The sequence below is a fragment of the Henningerozyma blattae genome, chromosome 4 (genome assembly GCF_000315915.1).
Source record: "Henningerozyma blattae CBS 6284 chromosome 4, complete genome".
NCBI classification, from domain to species: Eukaryota; Fungi; Ascomycota; class Saccharomycetes; order Saccharomycetales; family Saccharomycetaceae; genus Henningerozyma; species Henningerozyma blattae.
This window is the reverse complement of record NC_020188.1, coordinates 1,183,082-1,201,984: the sequence shown is the minus strand read 5'-3', so window position 1 is coordinate 1,201,984 and position 18,903 is coordinate 1,183,082. Positions and strand designations below refer to the sequence as shown.

At 31.7% G+C, this 18,903-nt stretch overlaps 9 protein-coding genes and 1 non-coding gene across 10 annotated transcripts; 3 read left to right on the top strand and 7 right to left on the bottom strand.

Moving 5' to 3' along the window:
* Nucleotides 1-246: 246 nt before the first annotated feature.
* On the top strand, nucleotides 247-3,006 carry ROG3 (Rog3p; the record flags this gene model as incomplete). The annotated part of the gene is made up of 1 exon (XM_004180457.1): nucleotides 247-3,006. The coding sequence occupies one exon, from the start codon at nucleotides 247-249 to the stop codon at nucleotides 3,004-3,006; it is 2,760 nt and encodes a 919-aa protein (XP_004180505.1).
* Nucleotides 3,007-3,626: 620 nt separating this feature from the next.
* Nucleotides 3,627-4,412, bottom strand: SWM2 (Swm2p; the record flags this gene model as incomplete). The annotated part of the gene is made up of 1 exon (XM_004180456.1): nucleotides 3,627-4,412. One exon carries the CDS (start codon nucleotides 4,410-4,412, stop codon nucleotides 3,627-3,629), a length of 786 nt encoding a protein of 261 aa, XP_004180504.1.
* A 568-nt stretch (nucleotides 4,413-4,980) lies between these two features.
* Nucleotides 4,981-5,871, bottom strand: RBP95 (RNA-binding ribosome assembly factor RBP95; the record flags this gene model as incomplete). The annotated part of the gene is made up of 1 exon (XM_004180455.1): nucleotides 4,981-5,871. One exon carries the CDS (start codon nucleotides 5,869-5,871, stop codon nucleotides 4,981-4,983), a length of 891 nt encoding a protein of 296 aa, XP_004180503.1.
* A 682-nt stretch (nucleotides 5,872-6,553) lies between these two features.
* Nucleotides 6,554-7,537, top strand: LST8 (TOR complex subunit LST8; the record flags this gene model as incomplete). Its single annotated transcript, XM_004180454.1, has 1 exon — nucleotides 6,554-7,537. One exon carries the CDS (start codon nucleotides 6,554-6,556, stop codon nucleotides 7,535-7,537), a length of 984 nt encoding a protein of 327 aa, XP_004180502.1.
* Nucleotides 7,538-8,256: 719 nt separating this feature from the next.
* TBLA0D04860 (uncharacterized protein) lies at nucleotides 8,257-8,748 on the bottom strand (the record flags this gene model as incomplete). The annotated part of the gene is made up of 2 exons (XM_004180453.1): nucleotides 8,257-8,567; nucleotides 8,658-8,748. The coding sequence occupies 2 exons, from the start codon at nucleotides 8,746-8,748 to the stop codon at nucleotides 8,257-8,259; spliced, it is 402 nt and encodes a 133-aa protein (XP_004180501.1).
* Nucleotides 8,749-9,345: 597 nt separating this feature from the next.
* Nucleotides 9,346-10,635, bottom strand: GBP2 (single-stranded telomeric DNA-binding/mRNA-binding protein; the record flags this gene model as incomplete). Its single annotated transcript, XM_004180452.1, has 1 exon — nucleotides 9,346-10,635. One exon carries the CDS (start codon nucleotides 10,633-10,635, stop codon nucleotides 9,346-9,348), a length of 1,290 nt encoding a protein of 429 aa, XP_004180500.1.
* Nucleotides 10,636-11,612: 977 nt separating this feature from the next.
* Nucleotides 11,613-13,325, bottom strand: SGF29 (Sgf29p; the record flags this gene model as incomplete). The annotated part of the gene is made up of 1 exon (XM_004180451.1): nucleotides 11,613-13,325. One exon carries the CDS (start codon nucleotides 13,323-13,325, stop codon nucleotides 11,613-11,615), a length of 1,713 nt encoding a protein of 570 aa, XP_004180499.1.
* An 861-nt stretch (nucleotides 13,326-14,186) lies between these two features.
* TBLA0Dtrna2V lies at nucleotides 14,187-14,260 on the bottom strand. Its single transcript has one exon. It is a non-coding gene; the product is annotated as a tRNA-Val (tRNA).
* Nucleotides 14,261-16,075: 1,815 nt separating this feature from the next.
* On the top strand, nucleotides 16,076-17,278 carry MRP7 (mitochondrial 54S ribosomal protein bL27m; the record flags this gene model as incomplete). Its single annotated transcript, XM_004180450.1, has 1 exon — nucleotides 16,076-17,278. One exon carries the CDS (start codon nucleotides 16,076-16,078, stop codon nucleotides 17,276-17,278), a length of 1,203 nt encoding a protein of 400 aa, XP_004180498.1.
* Nucleotides 17,279-17,692: 414 nt separating this feature from the next.
* ILV6 (acetolactate synthase regulatory subunit) lies at nucleotides 17,693-18,619 on the bottom strand (the record flags this gene model as incomplete). The annotated part of the gene is made up of 1 exon (XM_004180449.1): nucleotides 17,693-18,619. The coding sequence occupies one exon, from the start codon at nucleotides 18,617-18,619 to the stop codon at nucleotides 17,693-17,695; it is 927 nt and encodes a 308-aa protein (XP_004180497.1).
* Nucleotides 18,620-18,903: the final 284 nt, after the last annotated feature.

Below are 18,903 nucleotides of genomic sequence, written 5' to 3'. Positions count from 1 at the left end.
AAGATAGAGCATTACTTCAAATTAATACAAAAATTATTTGCTATTATAAGATACTATTCTATTTTTCGTTCCTTTACCCAAGTCCTCCATCTCAAAGCATTAGCTACTGTTCCTCGACAATAGGCAAAAAAATATAGCGATTTCTCTTATCACATATATATATCTTATCGATTATTTTTTTTGATTGATCCAAATACTATTATAAATTGTTTAAGAAAAGCTCTCATATAAATACACTCGAAGAGAATGTCATTCTTTTCTAGTCATCGTCAGGCTGAAAAGGCTCCCATATTATTTGATATAAGATTCGATACTAGTGACGATAATGTGATTTTATTGAAAGGCTCTTCGAGAGAATCTGCTTCTGCTCTTTTATCAGGCAAAATTGTATTATCTATCAATGAACCAATGCAAATTAGAAACATATTTATGAGATTATTCGCCAAATTAACAGTTAATTTAGAAGTTAACGCAAATACAAATAATACACCAAATACAGCAAAAAGATATGTAAAGCAAGAAAAAATATTATTCGATAAAAAATTAGACAATATTCAAATAGACAATCTTGTTGGTAAACAATCAACAAACCAATCCGTACCGTATAGTACGACAAATTCCAATAACAGTGAAACCACAATGGGCTGGCGTTCTAGAAGTAAGTCATCATCTATTGCAACTTTAACCAATTCAAATTCGTCACCAAATTTTACAAGTATGAACAAAACAAGTATAATTAAATTGCAAAAGGGAAATTACGAATTCCCGTTTAGTTACATATTGCCAGGAAGTTCATTCGAATCAGTTAATGGATTACCTAATGCATCTATCAACTATACTCTCCAAACGATTATTGAAAGAGGGAAGTATTCTACGGATTTACTATTGAATAAAGATATTAAAGTAATTAGAACTTTAACTACAGATGCTGTGGAATTGTCGGAAACTGTTTCAGTGAATAATAATTGGCCTGGTAAAATTGATTATTCTATTTCAGTTCCCACTAAGGCTATTGCTATTGGATCTGTTTCAAGTCTTTCTATTGGACTGGTACCATTGGTTAAACATTTGAGATTAGGCCCAATTAAAGTTATTCTTTTAGAGCAATATCAATACAGTAATAATTCTGGTGAAATTATCACTAATGACAGGAAAGTCCTTAAATTCAAATTAAAAGACCCCTTAGGCCATATAGAGATGGCTAAGCAGTCGGAAGAGACCGGACTAGACCCATTTATCTTCCAAAGTAAATGGGAAGTGACTACAAATTTTCAGGTTCCTTCAAGTTTATCTAGATGTACTCAAGATTGTACTATTAAAAAATATATTAAGGTTCGTCATAAATTAAAATTTGTAATCTCAATGATTAACGAGGATGGCCATATTTCTCAATTGAAGGCATCATTACCAATTGTATTATATATATCACCTTTAATTCCACTAACAGTACAATCTAAAGAATTAAGAGAGCAAAAATATTCCTGTACTAATTTAACGCAACATAGCAGTTTGAGCAATTTAAGTACCATGAGTTCTCAAAATTTTTCAGGGAAAAATTCAGTGGATAGTAAATATCCTCATTCTGTGGCAAATATTAGAAATTTAGATAATGAAGAAGAGCAAAATAAAGATGATGAAATTATATTTCCATCAATTGTTTCATCTCTAGATCTCCAAAATGCAACAAATACACCTGCTCCGGAGATAACTAGCCCCTTAAACCCGGTTGTAACAGTGGGATCTACAAATGCTGGTTCAACTGTATCTCCAATGGGATTTCAGTACTCTGCAACCTCTATTTTACCTGTTTTACAAGAAGCTCCAAAATTAGCTCAAGATTTACCTAGTTTAATGGTTCCCCCAAATTATGAAGATCGTATATATGATCGTCTTTGGGGAACAAATTGCACAGACCATAATGGTGCAATTGTTGAAAATTTAACTCTCTCGACTCCTGTCTCTCCAAACTTAACCCATAGCCCAATTATAGAATCTAATTTATTTCCAGATGGCTCTGCTTCCAATTACATGGCAGATGTACCTGAAGGCTTGACAATGCCAAATAACGAGAATATTAATATTACCACTAATAATCCTTTCCGCTCAGAGGTTACTCAAAGTGAGCCAAGACGGACAATTTCAGCAAACACACCACACACAAGAACTGATTCATTTAGAAGAGTTGGAAGCTCTACTGAGCTTGATATTAACAATTTACCATCTACTCCAGGATTAATGATAAGACCAATTTCTTTTAACTCCTCAAGTCAGTTGAGCATGAAAGATTGGCCAGTGAAAGATATGAGCAGAGTACCATCGTATGATATGGCAAAAAAAAATGTCATTTCAAGTGATGATTTACCACCTGCTTATATTAGTTCTAAACATAAAAGAGGTCACTCAACTAATAATAGCTCTATAAATGCTACACCTGCCACCATAGCTTCCTCTAATCACTCTAGTTCAATGCGTCGTAGTAATTCTTCATTTTTGCAAATGGGCCAAATTAAGCCTAAGAAACCTCCAATTAGTGGGAGCAGCTCTTCTACTTCTTTAACGAGTTCCATAAAAAATGCTTTAATTGGCGACACTACTACTAGCCCTCCAAACCTATCACCAAATTTGTCCAAGAACTCGTCATTTAAGATATCTAACACTGCAAATAAACATTTTGCATTCGGAATGACTCCAGTTGGAGAAAAGACACCCACAGAGCCAGCCACTATATCATCATCGAGAATTTCAAGTTCGACAAATTTGCGAACTACAAATAGCAATGCTAATATAACAATAGGGGATAGTAATAGTATTCATACAAATACTGCATCCAATGGAACCTCCACTACTAATATAACCATTAGATCAAATAGAAGATCAAGCAATAGATCCTCTTCAGAAGATAAAACTCCAAGGCCACGCCCTACCAGATCGGTTTCTACCAGTGCATTCTCGACATCTCATTCCTTCTCTAACGTGTTCAGCATTTTAAGTAATGTTGGTAGTTAGTAGGCATATAATTTTAGTCCACCACACACACACGCCCACACACACACACACACACACACACACACACACACACACACACACACACACACACACTCATATATATATATAATACAGATTTATTAGATACACCTGGTGAACTAGACGAGTACTAAACTATCCATTCATTTTCATATACAGCCTGTTATATATATTATGACCTATCAAGAATGACAGTATATTCTACTAATCGTATAACGTAATATAGTATCGCTACCATTGGTAATTATTCTTATTGGTTTAAATCAAATTAAAAATCAAAGATATATAGAGGCATATCAAAAGCTTAATGAGAATATTTTTTTTTCTAAGTTCTATACTCCATAAGCAATAAAAATATTCTTCTAACCAACTGGCAATATGAAGCTCTAATTGTAGAATAGTGAATGTAAAGCATTCATCTTTTACCACGAAACAGATTTTTTTGGAAATAACAGCACGTATCTTGTAATAAATATTAATTATTATTATGGATTAATTTGCTATTCTTTAATTTTACCTTGCTAATGTAATAATCATTATCAACATTTACACCTGAATAAAAGTTGTGATAAAATATTTAGCTTTTAATATAGTATAGTATACTACTCCTCAAAATTGAATTTGATATGTGTTGGGCTTCTTTTCTTTTGCTGTAAACTCTTGTAATATTCGCAGAGGTCAAAATTATCTGGGATATACTCACTTACATCGACTTCTTCAACTATCATATTAGAGAGGTCATGTATAATTTCTTTATCAGAAGGACATGTATCAAGTTGTTCAGATTTAGCTTCTTTAACATCTTGACCTAGTACAGCGCTATTACGCATGTTAATATATTCTTCATCTTCACTATCGATATAATCACATACGTCAACTTCTTCTACTATTAAATTTGAGATTGAAGCTTTTAAGTGTAGTTTTGGTTCGCTAGCCAGTGCCCTATCCTTATTAGAATCATCTCTTTCATTTTTCTCAAACACATTGTCAATTCCTTTATTATTCTGTTCATTTTTTACTTCTGATTCTAGTGATATTTGCCATGAATTTGCTTGATTTGAATATTTGTTATTTTTTGTTTCATTTGCTAACTGGTAATAGTTACCATTGAGAATATACCACATATCAAGACATCTATCAAGAATTGCGTCTTCTATAAGATATTTGTCTTGTTTTCTTAAGCTAAAAATTTCTTCACATATATTTTGTGCTTTTAGAATTAAATTTTTATCGTTACTTCGAGAGATACCATAATAATATTGAAATAACACATTTCTATCAATTAGTGGTATAATTTTTAGGTTTGTAAAAGAATTTATAAATACCTCTAGATATTCTTTATCAAAAGATGAGCTAGGCAAGGTTCCATTTCCTGCACTTGTACTCATTATATGAGAAACTGCTCCTATGCTACATTTTTTTTAATCTTGCTTAGAATACTAAGTTTAGAAGAGAATTTTTGTATATATTTTAAATTTATAATAGCGCGTTACTTTTCAAGGAATTATTATGAGACAATGGAAAATTACTTTATACAATGAAGGTATCTAAATATAGAATAATTTAGTTTACAGACATAATATCATAATCTGTACTTCCAGCATTTTTGTTTAACAATTATTTAGATAAAAACTTTTATTAATGTATTCTATAGGTCCAATTATTACTAATCGATTATGAAAAATTGATATTTTAGAGATACATAGAATATTATGATCTTTACAATAAAATTAATTACATAATTTATTATTATTGTCTTCAGAAAAATCCAATGAAAGCACTAAACAAATTCTAGGAACCTTTAAGCACAGAGAAGTTTATTAGTTAAAAATATTAACCAGTTAAAAAATTAAAATACAGAGAAGTTTTATGCTAATTTATGTTACATATGAATATATCTATATATATTCCAACTATGATGAATTTAGGATGAAAATTAAATTTGTATTAGAGCTGTTAATCCAACTTAAAATTATTTAGGTCAAAAGCCTTAATCTCACCCGATTCATCCTGGGAGACCCATTCATCAATTAGCTTCTTGCATCTATGTACAAGATATTTATTTGGCATCGGTAATTCTTCTTCTTTAGTTTCTTCCTTTTCTTGTTCGGTTTTATCTGTAGCATTCTTGTCATCGGTTGGTTCTTCTTTTCCAGAATCCTTTTCGTTGCTTTCTTTATCAGAATTATTAATCATTTCTTCTATCTTTCTTTGCTGGTCTTTTGTATAATCATTCCATGATTGACAGATTTTTAAAGATTTCTTATATAACTCCATTTTTGATCCACCTTTTAAATCTTTAAAATATGAAATTAGTAAACTGTCGTATTCTTCAGATATTTCATCCAAAACTAAAAAATGCTTTATTAACCAGTTTTGCTTTTGTTTTGAAAATTTCCAAACATCAATAACTTTTTCAGTATCATCTTCATTATCTTTCTTCAAATTTTTGCTATCTATATCACCATAGTAAAATTTAACATTTTCTAAATTTAACAGTTCTTCTGGTAATTGTGTGTCAATTTTTTCTAGAAAGAATTCAATAAGATATCTTAATTGGTCTCTTAGAACTTTGCTTTTATTCGACTGTCTTTCTTCTTTTGATAATTTTTCCTTCTTAATTGGCTTGCTTGTTTTTGGTACTTTTTTTCTTTTAGAACTTGATTCTGGTTCACCACGCAGTATTCTCTTCTTTTCCTTTCTGGTCAATGAACCAGATGCCAAATGTGTTGTAACATTTAATGGATCATTATCAATTAAATTGTCCTTTTTGCCATCATTAGTTTCGGAATTGGCCTGAGATTTTTTGATAGCAATTTTCTTCCAAGCAGGGACGTGACTAGGCATTTTTATAGTGAGTAAGTTTCTATTATTTTCTAGAGAGTAACTTCTGAAGTGTTCCACAATCTTCGAAGCCTAATAATATATCTAATTATACCATAAATTGGTCATGCTCTGTGAAATAAATAGCTCAAGTTAATTTTTTTCAAATTTTTCAAATTCAGGTCCATCGCAAACTTGACAAATCGGGAAAATTTCATACATTACAATATAGTGTTCAAAATATGTTTAAAGGAAAAACTTAGTTATTTGAAAGAAATATGTAGCAGATCAATTAATCCCATTTTCTCTAATGACAAAGTTAACTTGTGATCTACCTGCTCTTAAATATTTAATGCTGCCTTTCAAGTTTTTCAACTCAGGCGAAGCCCTGTAGTATCTCAATTATTGCGCAGGCTTTTCTCAAATTTTCAAGACTTTTAATGAACAACAAAACAGCAATAAAATGGATATCCTTAAAGCATGATGCAAGGATTTGCCTTTTTGTTCTCTTGTTACTTCAAGTAGTTTATATAGACATATTCGTATTCACCATACACTCTCGGACTATTCAAATCCATATTAAAAATTAATAGGATTATAAAGGAATTGTGAAACACGAGAAAGAAAATAGAGAGATAAAACAACAAAAATATCACAAGGTACTGAATTGTAAGATCACTTTTGATACTTCACTACAATTTTAAATATGTCCGTTATACTAGTATCTGCAGGTTATGACCACACAATCAGATTTTGGGAAGCTCTAACAGGGGTTTGCTCAAGAACTATACAACATCCAGAATCTCAAGTAAACAGATTAGAGATTAGTAGCGATAAAACACTTCTAGCTGCAGCAGCAAACCAAAGCGTTCGGTTATATGATCTTCAGAGTGCAAACCCAACACCATTGGCTTGCTTAGATGGCCATGGCGGAAATGTAACAGCTGTTGCATTTCAAAGAGAGAGACAATGGATAGCCACGGCTAGTGAAGACGGTGCTGTTAGAGTCTGGGATGTTAGATCTCCACCAACTCAGCCAAGGATATACCTACACGGATCTTCAGGATCTTCATCTTCCACTTCAGGCAATTCATCAAGTGCTTCGTCTGTAGGTACAGGTGCAGCACCAGTTAATGACGTAGCTATTCATCCAAACCAAGCCGAACTTGTATCCTGTGATCGTTCAGGTACTTTAAGGGTTTGGGATTTAGCTGGTGGTCGTTCAACACATCAATTGGTACCTGAAGACGATATACCGTTACAATCTTTATCATTGTCACCCGATGGATCAACTCTTGTTGCTGCAAACACAAAAGGTAACTGTTATGTTTGGGATATGCCTAATAGAACAGATGCTTCAAGTTTGAAACCTTTAAGTGTTTTTAAAGCCCACAATACTTACATTACAAGAGCTTTGTTATCGTCCGACGGGAAACACATTGCAACCTGCTCAGCTGATCATACGGCCAAGATTTGGTCAATCGATAATGAAAGTGTAAATTTAGAAATAACTCTCGATGGTCATCAACGATGGGTCTGGGACTGTGCATTCAGTGCAGACAGTGCATATTTAGTCACAGCTTCGTCGGATCATTATGTTAGATTATGGGATTTATCAACCAAGGAAATTGTGAGACAATATGGTGGCCACCAGAAAGGTGTTATCTGTGTAGCATTAAATGATATTTAAAATAGGGAAAAGTATCTTTACAATAGAAACAAGAAATATCGAGACAATTGTGATTTCAAGACATAATATACCAAATATATTTATCGGCACAAATGCCATAAACTTAAATTATAGTTTGATGTGAATGGAATAATTCTTATGTACCAGGATATCCTTTAACAGTGAAATTACTCCATAGGATGAACTATATATGGCTAGTGATTCATTTATTTTACCTTATCTTTTATAGAGACAATCTCAGACTATCAGCAAGATACTTTTTTAGATGCCTACTACTTTCTCAAAGCTCAAAATACAAAAGACTAAAATCTTATCATAACAACAATTCAAGGTCAAAACGACTTATAATTAAAAATAATAAATGAAAGGAATTTTATAATATATGCAACGTCAGATGTGAAAGTAATACATAATATAAGGTACTTTTGAAAAAGAAACCGTTGTATAAAAAAAGTAGTTATCTGAAAATATATATAATGAAGGGAAGAAAACATGTGGCCTAGAAGTAATATACAATTGTTGTATATCTTTCAATGTTAGTTTCATTTCACTTCATTTCGTTTTGTTTTGTTTTGTTTTGTTTCGTTTTTTTTGTATATCTTTAGGCATATTTTACAAAGTTCAAGGATCGAGATGTAAGGTAAAAAATAAGTGCTAAGAAGGCATGTAGTTATGAATAAAGAAGGGATAAATGTCGAAAAGTAATCCACTTGTTTGCATTAGCCAAAAATTACAGCTTTTGGGTCTAATGGTGTTCCATCAGCTGCAATACCATTGGCGTTGAATTTTCTTTCAGTAAATAATAATCTAGCTTTATCAAAAGTCAAATTTTCTTCTTCCATTATCTTTTTGATTTCCTTTTTGGATTCATCATCTAAACCAGATCTACCATCATCTGTATTTTTACTTATGATATCAAAATTCCGGGAGCTTAAACCAGATTCTAAATCTTCATGAAATGAATCGTTTAATGAAATAGATCCTACAGTGCCCCTTCTAAGCCTGTAAAGTGTTTCTCTAGCCGTGTAAGCTATTCAGAAAATATAAATTATTAACACAATAAACAAATCTTGTTAGTAAAATAGCTCATAAAAAACGAAAAAGCTTTTTTAATACATACCAATTTTCTCCTTATTACGATATAGTAAATATCCAAATATAGCTATCAGAATAAAAGTTAAGACAAAATGAGAATGAGAAATGTTAATCATTACTATTGATATGTCGCTTTGATAATAAATTAGTTTGACGTGATGCGTTCTACTATATATTTTTAAGCCACATTAAACCCACATACTAGGGACTCAATATTTTAATTATGACATTTAACTCATCACCTGCCTAAAAAAAGGTACCAACTCCATTTTCAGATAATTTATTCCGGTCCGAAATTAAAATTTAACCTTTCTTATTTACGCTATGACACTAAATAACAGAAAAATAACGACAATAAATACGTAGGCGCTAACTTGCAGCAGTAGTCGATAAAAGTTACAATTGCATATGGTACATATTTTATTTACTTAAACAATCATAGTAATGATTACCATTACAGATATAATAAATTATTATATAGGGATCACTTTTTGTGGATTGAAGGCCATATTATTATTCTAATTGCCGCTATTATTATTATTATTATTATTATTATTATTATTTATAGTACGATGGCTTAATTAGTATTATAGCTCTGATTTGAAAGAGATCTTACTGATTAGAACGAATGTGCATTCTTGGCAAGTTGCTCGAAAAGCTAATTTCGAGTTTAGAGACTTGCATATTCTGTGTATCTTAAAAGAGAAAGTAGATTAATCCTGGCGAATACCATATGAAATGTCTAAATCACATCCACCATAAGTATAGTTATTCAATCTATCAATACATATATCAGCATCTTCAATATTATCGTATTCAACAATGGCAATACCAGTTGGCTTACCATCTGAGTCATATTTTAAATCAGTATTAGTTATTTGACCAATAGTACCAAACAAATCATATAAATCACTACGGGCAGTGGTAAAAGGTAAATTACTACAGTATATCAGGTTACTTCTTTCTCCCCCACCAACAACACCTTCTGTGAATTGTCTATGAACACCGTCACTTCTTTCTTGTTTCCTTGAGTCGCTTCTAGCAGCAGAATCGTTGTAATAAGAATCATATTCGTGGGATGAAGAGGATGGTGATTTTCTACCATGACCAGCTCTAACATCCAATTTTCTACCTTCTAATTCATAACCATTGAATCTTTCAATGGATCTTTCCATATCTTCCTTTGTGGCCATTATAACAATACCAAAACCTCTCGAATACCCATCACGATCTAGTTCCACATCAGCACGTAAAACATCACCAGTTTCCTTAAATAAATCTTTGAGGGTTTGCCAAGTAGTAGCAAATGGTACATTGGCAACAAATATTTCATATCCTTCTTGCTCATGTTTTGGAATATGGTCTCCTCTTTCCCTTCCTCTACCGATATCTCTATCTCTTCCTCTACTAGCGTCTCTATCCCTACTGTCACGGCTATTTCTTTCTCTTGGCGGCTGGCGTCTTTCACGAGTTCCTTCTGGTGGTGGATTATCCTGTCTGACAAAAATCTGTCTATCTAATAGGTATGAACCATCTAATTTGGAAATTGCTGCATCTACTGCTTCTGGGTTTGAAAATTCAACAGTTCCCATGCCTCTATGATGTCCCTTTGATGTAATTATATCTGCCCTAATAACATCACCTACTTGGGAAAAATAATCTTTTAAATCACCCGGTTGGGTATCAAAGGTTAAATTTCCAACAAAGACACTATTGGAATAATTCCTGTTAACTTTTTCCTCATACGTACTATCTAATTCCCTTGATAATAATGGACCGTAATCTCCTCTACTAGATCTCTGTCTTCCTCCAAATCTCCCATGCGGTTGTCTGGGCCTATCATTATAATAGTCACGACGACCTCTGCTACTCTGGTCTCTTGAATAATTACTATAACCCCTGCTATATGACGAATCCCGCTGGCTATCCCCGTTATTATATCTGGTGGGCCTACGGGAGGAATATCTACTTCTGTCGTCTCTATCTCTCCTACCTCTATCCATTGAATCGAAACTCTCTTCACTATGTCTCTCACGTACACGAGATCTAGATCTAGTACGCTCACTACTCTACATTTAAGGGAAGTGTTGCTAAAAAAAATAAACTATTAAAATAAAAATTTAATAATTTATTTAGTTCTATTTGTTAGTTAAAGTGCTTCTCAATAGACAATCAATATGGAGTGACTTTTTTATACCTCGAATTACTCAACCACATGCAGAAACCATCCATTATAACCAAATGATACATATACATCAGAAGAAGAGAAAACAGACAAACAAACAACCAAACAAAACCAGAATTATTATACCAATCTTTATAGTTATTTCGTTTGAAAATAGAAATATAAAAAAATCTCTCCAATTTAATCAAATAAAGAAAAAATAAGCAAAAAAGAGGTGGATAAAAGAAACCTTATGAATAAATCAATAAACATTTACTTTTCCCTTTTCATTAATCTCCTAACTTGCAATTAAAAACATACATTAAAATCTCTTTCGATATCCGACATCTTATATTAGTGTTTTCAGCAAAATTTAGTTAATCCTGTATACCTCAATTATTTTACTCAACAAAAAATTGTAAGAAATAATTTACAATTAGATTGTTAAAAATATTTTATTTTCAAAAGTATGTACAAAAATTTTATTTGTTTGAGGACCGCGGTTAAATCTAGTTATATTAATCTTGATTGTTTACGAAATCATTAATCTGTATTTAATTATTTACTTCATTTTTGCCTAGTTATTTTTTTTCAATAATTTTTTTCTCCAGCAGCGAAAATTGTGTAAAATCGCTTTCGACGATTAATACAGAAAAGAGACGAAGAAAAAGATTAGCTAGAATATCTTATATGATTTGAAATATTATACTGTGACATTGCACGTGTGAGTAATTATATAGCATATAAAAAAGTAAAATATCCGTGGTTTTATTAATTTCTTATACTTTTTTTTTCTTTTTCTTTTTTTGTTTGCTTTTAATGCTTTTTTGTGGGGAATGCAGACACTGTAGGGAAAGGTAATACAAACCTTCTTGGAACTTCCGTCTGCTTATCAGCCTCCTCTTCGCCATCAAATTTCAATCTGCATGTGCCATCTCTTTTATTCGAGATTACAACTGCTGGGTAAAAAGTTGTTGTTTCCGGATATCTTGCTAATACTTTTAAACCGTTTGGATAATTGATTAATTGATTCTTCTTAATTAAATTTTTCGGAGGTATTAATATGATATCTTTCCAATTACATTTAAATATCTTCCCCTGCTTACCGAATTCATCTGGCTCAGGGTCTCTAACTTCAAACCTAATACCATCAGATGAAACTTTTACAACTTCACAGTGAAACCATTCGCCATCAATTGATTTCTTTGGTTTATAGGCTACTTCACAACCTAATTGTATTGAACATTCGATAGAATATTTACTTAGCCAATATTGCTTACCAATTGGTTTCGACGGCAAATCAGGGTTCATAATTATTCCATTATTTGGCGTTATCAGAGATTGATCATCTTTTATATTATCTGATCCAAACCCTGGAGGCGTTGTTTTACCGGCAGTTTTTCCTGTACGTACTAGTGGAGAGCTTAGTAGGTTATCATCCACCGATTGTGGTTGTGGTAAAGTTTCAGGAGGTTCTGTGAGAGGAGGCGGAGGAGGCGAAGGTGGAGGAGGGATATCTTCTTGAATATCATTAACAGTTGATTCCATTGTAATCTTATCATATCGTACCTTTATACTCTGTTTTACTTTTGTATCTTCCACTTTATCACTATTCACTTTCCTATCTTTCTTATGTGGATTTGGATTATTATCTACCAGAGAGTTTGTGCTTGTCGATGTAATATCCTTAGCATTATTTGAGGATAACTTTGCTGCTTTCTCCTCTTTGGTTCCTAGTTCGGCAAGTGGATTGATATCCATTTTATTATTATCATTATTTTCGTTAATAGTAATTTCAACTCCTGTTTCAATAGGTTGATCTGTCTTAGATATATCATTACTTTGAAATGTTGGAGAATGAACAGGCGAGTATGGAGGAGGCGGTGGTGGTGGTGGTGGTGGAGGGGAAGATGTTGGTATCAAATCATCAGCGTCACCCATTATTTGATCGCCATCTTCATCTTTATCTTTATTACGATCTTGACTGTCATATGTATAAGGCTTTACTTGGATACCATTTGATGATACTGATGTTGCAGTCGCAGTTTCGATAAAAGTTGAAGGGGGAGGAGGGATTGTAGTATTAGTTGTAGCAGCTGTTGGTGCAGTGTTAGAGGAATCTACAGTATGTGTATGTGAAGTATTGGTAATATCTGTTGTGTCAGCTGTAAAGGTATCATCAGCATTGGTATCAAATGAGCCACTTGAAAAAGTTGCCCTGTTTTGATTGCTATAGTTATTCAAAATTTCCTTTAAATCATTTTGAATTGATGTTAGTCGCTTTCTAGTATTATTAATATAACTTAAATGAGTTTTAAAGTGTCGTAAATTTGAATTAATTTCATCAATTGATAAATTATTCATGTTATTCCGTATTTGGTCCTTTAAAATAATGTCATCGTTTAAACTTCTGGCAACATTTCTATTATTTTCTTCTATATCATTATTAACCAACGTATCTGTATTAACATCAGGGTAGGACTTCAAGTTTCTTATTGACGTAAATAAAGAAGCCAATTGATTATCCATTATATATTAATGCTAGTGCTTATTTTAGTCTTTTTTACGAAATTGATTCTTTGAATATTGTCTCTTAGTTATCTAGTGAAAAAAACAATAATAAAAGTCAACTTCAATCAAACTTAACCAAAACGTATATGCCAATTAAATGATCTACCCAAAGATGTAGCATTAAAACACAAAATGGGACCAAACAGGAAAATGCTGACCTAGACACTCGGAGTTTCGATTATGGATTTAGTATTAATGACAAAATTCTTTGTTTTCTTTGTTTACTCAGTGTTAGAATTAATTTAAAATTTCAAATTTCAAAAAATCGCATCGAGGCGCTCCACAGGGTTTACTGTACGATCGAATAAAAAAAAGTTCTAAGAAGCCTAAGAATTTCGAAAGCATGTAAAAAAGAAATTCAATATTATTTCTTATTAGTTAGGAAGACATTGGTTACTTTGATACTTGAAGTATCAGATATAATTTGATATTTGCTCTTGTGAAACTGAGTGAATAATAAAAGTGAATTGTAGTGTAGAATGGTCAGTTATAACAATAAATTGACCATCGAGAGTATGCAGATAATCTTTGTAAGTACAATAAATAATATGGATATATAGACTTGAACAAATGTTCAATAGGTTTAAAACTCTTAAGAATATTAACGCAAGAGTAGTATCTCTTTGTTCAACTAAGGCGTGGTTGGCAAAGAAAAATTTAAATTAATGTGCAAGGAACTGTTACAAACAATACTCTCACACCCTTTTTTTTTGGAGATTAAACAGAATATCTGATATTGTTAATTTAACTTTAATTGGTTAGCTAAAAAGGTAAACCACCACCTTCTATCATCACGTGATAAAATTTTTTTACAAAAAATGATTTCGCCCAGGATCGAACTGGGGACGTTCTGCGTGTTAAGCAGATGCCATAACCAACTAGACCACGAAACCATATATTTCTTGTTCTTTTTGTAGACATATACTAAATAATAAAAAGTAATGTTCTCAAGTTTAGGCTTTAAGCAAACGATCACGTGATCAGATGACTACGAGTAATACAATCGTACAATCGTGCGTTCACAGAATTATATGACTATGAGTCATAATATCATGCAATTGTGCAATTGCTTGACAAGTTAATAAACTAATATTCAGGATAAATAGTTCTATTTGAAAACGTATAAATAGGGCTACTTATCCATCAAGAATTCATAAGTTTATAATTCGTTCATATTAATTTTATAGTTATAAGAAAAACAAGTTATTATTTAAGTACAAGTGGTACTCTAGCATTTAGTGTAAAAGTCCAATAACTCAAGAATAGTTCAGGTATGTGTAAACCCTAAGCCCTTATAGTATTATTAGTATCGTCCCGAGACGATTACAACATTTTCTATTATATAGTGATCTGGCTAGTATTTTACAGATGACTATAACCCTGATTATTCTTATAACTATAACTTACTTATCTTATTCCGTGTAATTCTATATAGATGCCTCATGGGCATCGCTTTATATACAAGCGAGTTTACGCGTCGCAACATGTTGACGCGAACGTCTCTGATTTAGTTAGGGCTTGTAAGCTCCTAACCCTTGGCACAGTGTACTGACAGTATCACTATGTCACATTTTCCAGGACTTTTCAAAATGTATATAATTAGAAAATGTAGTAAATAATAAAGTCGTCTAGTAGTGGTATGTTCCTTCAAGATAAAGTAAATTGAAAATTGCATTGTGGCTTATATCTTTTTTAAAGTTATAATAAGTTGAAAAGCAAAGCCTAAGCATTAATACATGATTTATGTATACTCTATATAATAGGTTAAGTAAACTCTTTTAATATAGAGGAAAGATTATGAGATATATGAAAAAAAAATCTTATCCTGGAATAGTACCTAAGTTTGGAAGAAAAAGGATTATGATAATAATAATATTAGGTGTAGAAATTATCCTTATGTGCGACATCACATTCAGAACATTATATAGTATTAAGATTAGACAAATTTCTTCAAGTTTAATAGATATTAGACAGTCTACTATAGTGCAAATTTTTAATCTTTAATGATTTAGAAGCGTTTTTATTTGCATCTCAAATGGTACCCTGAAATGAAGACACAAGTATTTAGAAAATATAATAATTTCTGCAACAAGTTAAAATTATTAATGTCACACAATATTATTTCCTAAAAAAATTAACCCATAGAATGAATTAATGTGCTCTTATAAGACAGATAGTTATTTAAATTTAATGAGCCTACTAATCTAAATTTTAAAACCCCCACTATGGAGATTTTGAGACCTTCAATCAACAATGATAAAGTCTTCATAAAAAAAATATCGTTTTATATAAGTGCTTTGCTCAAACTAAACAGACAGTAATTTTACCTGAAGAGTTATTCTAGCCTACACTATCCTTTGTAACTCAAAATACGAAATCAATAAGTATATTTCATTTTAACACTTATTAAAATATTAGAATGCAGTTCGGGCGAATTACCGTTTCATGAAATCCATCAAAATTTAAAAAATTAACACCATTAAAGTAAAAAAACCTGAAAGCAAAAATAGTATTGAAAACCATTTTCAGATTAGCAATTGTATCATTCTAACAAGAGCTCCTATATTTTTATTTTTATTTTTATTTATATTTATATAAAAACTCATTTCCTTATTTTCTTTTCAAGTATATTCTAGTTTAAATTTAATATTAAGAAAAAAAAAATAAAAGGTATCTTCGAACAACAAAATAATTTAGGGGAACACACAATGATCTTTGAGCTAATAAAGAATAATTCTAAAAATCTACCATCATGGCGTCAAGGTAATTCTGCTGTATTTACTCAAATCAGATCTTCTACCAAAAAAGCTGCTGGTTCAAGAACCTCCATGAAAGATTCTGCAGGTCGTCGATTAGGTCCAAAAAAATATGAAGGCCAAAATGTTAAAATAGGTGAAATTATAATGAGGCAGCGTGGTACAAAGTTTTATCCTGGCGAAAATGTTGGTATTGGTAAAGATCATACCATATATGCCAAGGAGCCTGGTGTAGTACGTTATTATTTGGATCCTTTTCATCCAAAAAGAAAATTCATTGGTGTTTCATTAAGCCGTGATATTAGATTGCCAACTCCACATTTTGAACCTACTGTTAGAAGATTTGGCCACTTATTAGTTTCTAAAAAAAAAAATCCAAAGCTTTACAAAGAGGTTAGTGAATTTTTACCCAGAAAAACAGAATTAGCTAAAGATGATATTCTAAAAGGGTTACAGCAAAGAGAAGAAAATAGAACAAATCTAAGGAATATATTTAAAACTTTCTTACAAGAAGAAATAAAGCTAGATTCTATCAAGAATGATGAAGATTTAGAGCTGTGTTTAGACTATTTAATCCGTCTAAGACTCTGTTTAAAAAATGGGATACCTTTATCTGAATCTCAATTCAATGCATCTTATTATTTAGAGACTTTACAAAAATTACAAAATAGAAGATTAAAGCAATCATCAGAAGAATTGACTCAACAACAAGAAAAGTTAAACCAATTAACTAAATTAATTAATCAATCAATTTCATTTGATAATAATTTTAACATTGTTAAATTCTTATCCCAATCAGATAAAAATCAATTAAGATCCAAATTAATTGAAAATTTGAAAGCTCTAAAATCTGAATCTAAATATAAGGAAATCCAACAAATTTTTGATAAGAGTAAATCAACTGAAGGCGAAGTTCCAGTATCTAGTTATTTGACTAAATCGGAAGAAGTGTCTTTACGTAACAAATATTTATATGCTGTTACCAATGAGATTGTTAATCCAACTTTAGAGCAACTAAAGGAACTACAAAAGAAGAATAGTAGCAACAAGAAAAACAAGAAAGTTAAGAACAAGACTGGTGATATACTAATCAAACGTTATAATTATGAAACACATCACGTTGAGAATGTTATTAGACAACGTCCCAGTCTATAATTCTAAACATACATATGTGCAATGAGTCTATCATTGTATACTCACTTAAAATATAAAACGCCCATGTAAATAAAAGAATAAATAAAACACTAATATATATTCTTAATGATGAGTTGTAAAAAAAAACAAATCTAATAAAAACCGGTGCTTTCAAAAATTGCACTTAAATAAATATATATGTAATGAATAGTCTAAATTACTAATAATCAAAATAAACAAAATAAACATGGCTTGATATAAAAAATCAAGAATGTAAATGGAGAGATTGTGAGTAAAGTTAGTAGGATATATAATTGGTGGATAGAATATTAAATATAATGTGATTGATGAGTCATGAGTAAATAGACAAGGAAAAAGGTAGTATGCACAAAAGAAGGTGAGAGGGTGGAAAAGGTGGACAAAAATAAACTCAGATTAACCCGGAGGTAGTTTTGAAATATCAACAATTTCGTTGATTTTTTCCTCAGTGGCAATATCTTCATAATCATGATCATTCTTTAATGGAGTTCTTGGCAAAGCCATCATCCCGGATCTAGCACATTCTAAGATACCAAATGGTTCCAATAATTTTAAGAATGCTGAAACACGAGTTGGTTTAGCAGCAATTTCAACGATACAATTAGTTTCACTAATATCGACAACTTTAGCACCAAAATTTTTGGCCAAGTTAGAAATATCATTTAAATGCTCATGTTTCAATCTCAAAATCTCACTTGGAGGTAAGTTAGTTGGATGGAAAGTCTTTTCTCTAATTTCAGTGACCAATTCCTCATTGGTTTTTTCCACTTCTGAAACAGTTTGCTTATGTTGGATTAATAAATCTTGGAAATATTCACTACCCATCAATGAGATTCTTGCAAGGACCAACTCTCTCTTTACGATCTCTGCATGAGTGTAGTCCAAAACTGCATAGACAGGGACTTGATCCTCCAATTGTCTTCTTGCCTGTTCGATAACACCGTCCTGACCTTGTAAGACAATGGTCATTCTACTTAAATCTTTGACTTCTGTGTTACAAACGACTAATGAATCGATATTGAAACCTCTAGCAGCAAGAGTACTAGATACTCTTGCTAAGACCCCTGGTTCGTTTTGAACCAAACAATTCAAAACATGTTGTTTTCTTGGTTGACGAGATGGAGTTGGAGTTTCATATAAAATGGAAGAGACCGCAGCATTAGCATTCCATTCAGGGTTCTCGATTGTTGGTAAAGGAGGGTTCACCCTTTTCTTGTGCAATTTCTTATAAGCCAAAGCAGATGTAGATGAAGAGTTCCATCTTTGACTTGAAGCCAATTTCAAACCGCTTCTAGTGTTAGATTTAAGGGCAGAACGCAACATTTCCAAAAAAAGTTAATGCTATATTCTGTATCTTTGAATGACCAAATTACAAGTTTTTCTTTTGAATAATAAATTTCATTCCCACCACTGAAATATTTATCCTTTATTTATATTAGATATCGTATCAGGTATATATCTACCCATTTTCCTTCGGAACGCTTTTCCTCGCTTTGACTTGGTTGACTCACAACAGCGTTTCCGGCAAACTTAAAGAAAATGGCAAGATTTCTCGAGTATTTCATTTTTTTTATACTCGCTTATTTGTATAATTTACAAGATATAAA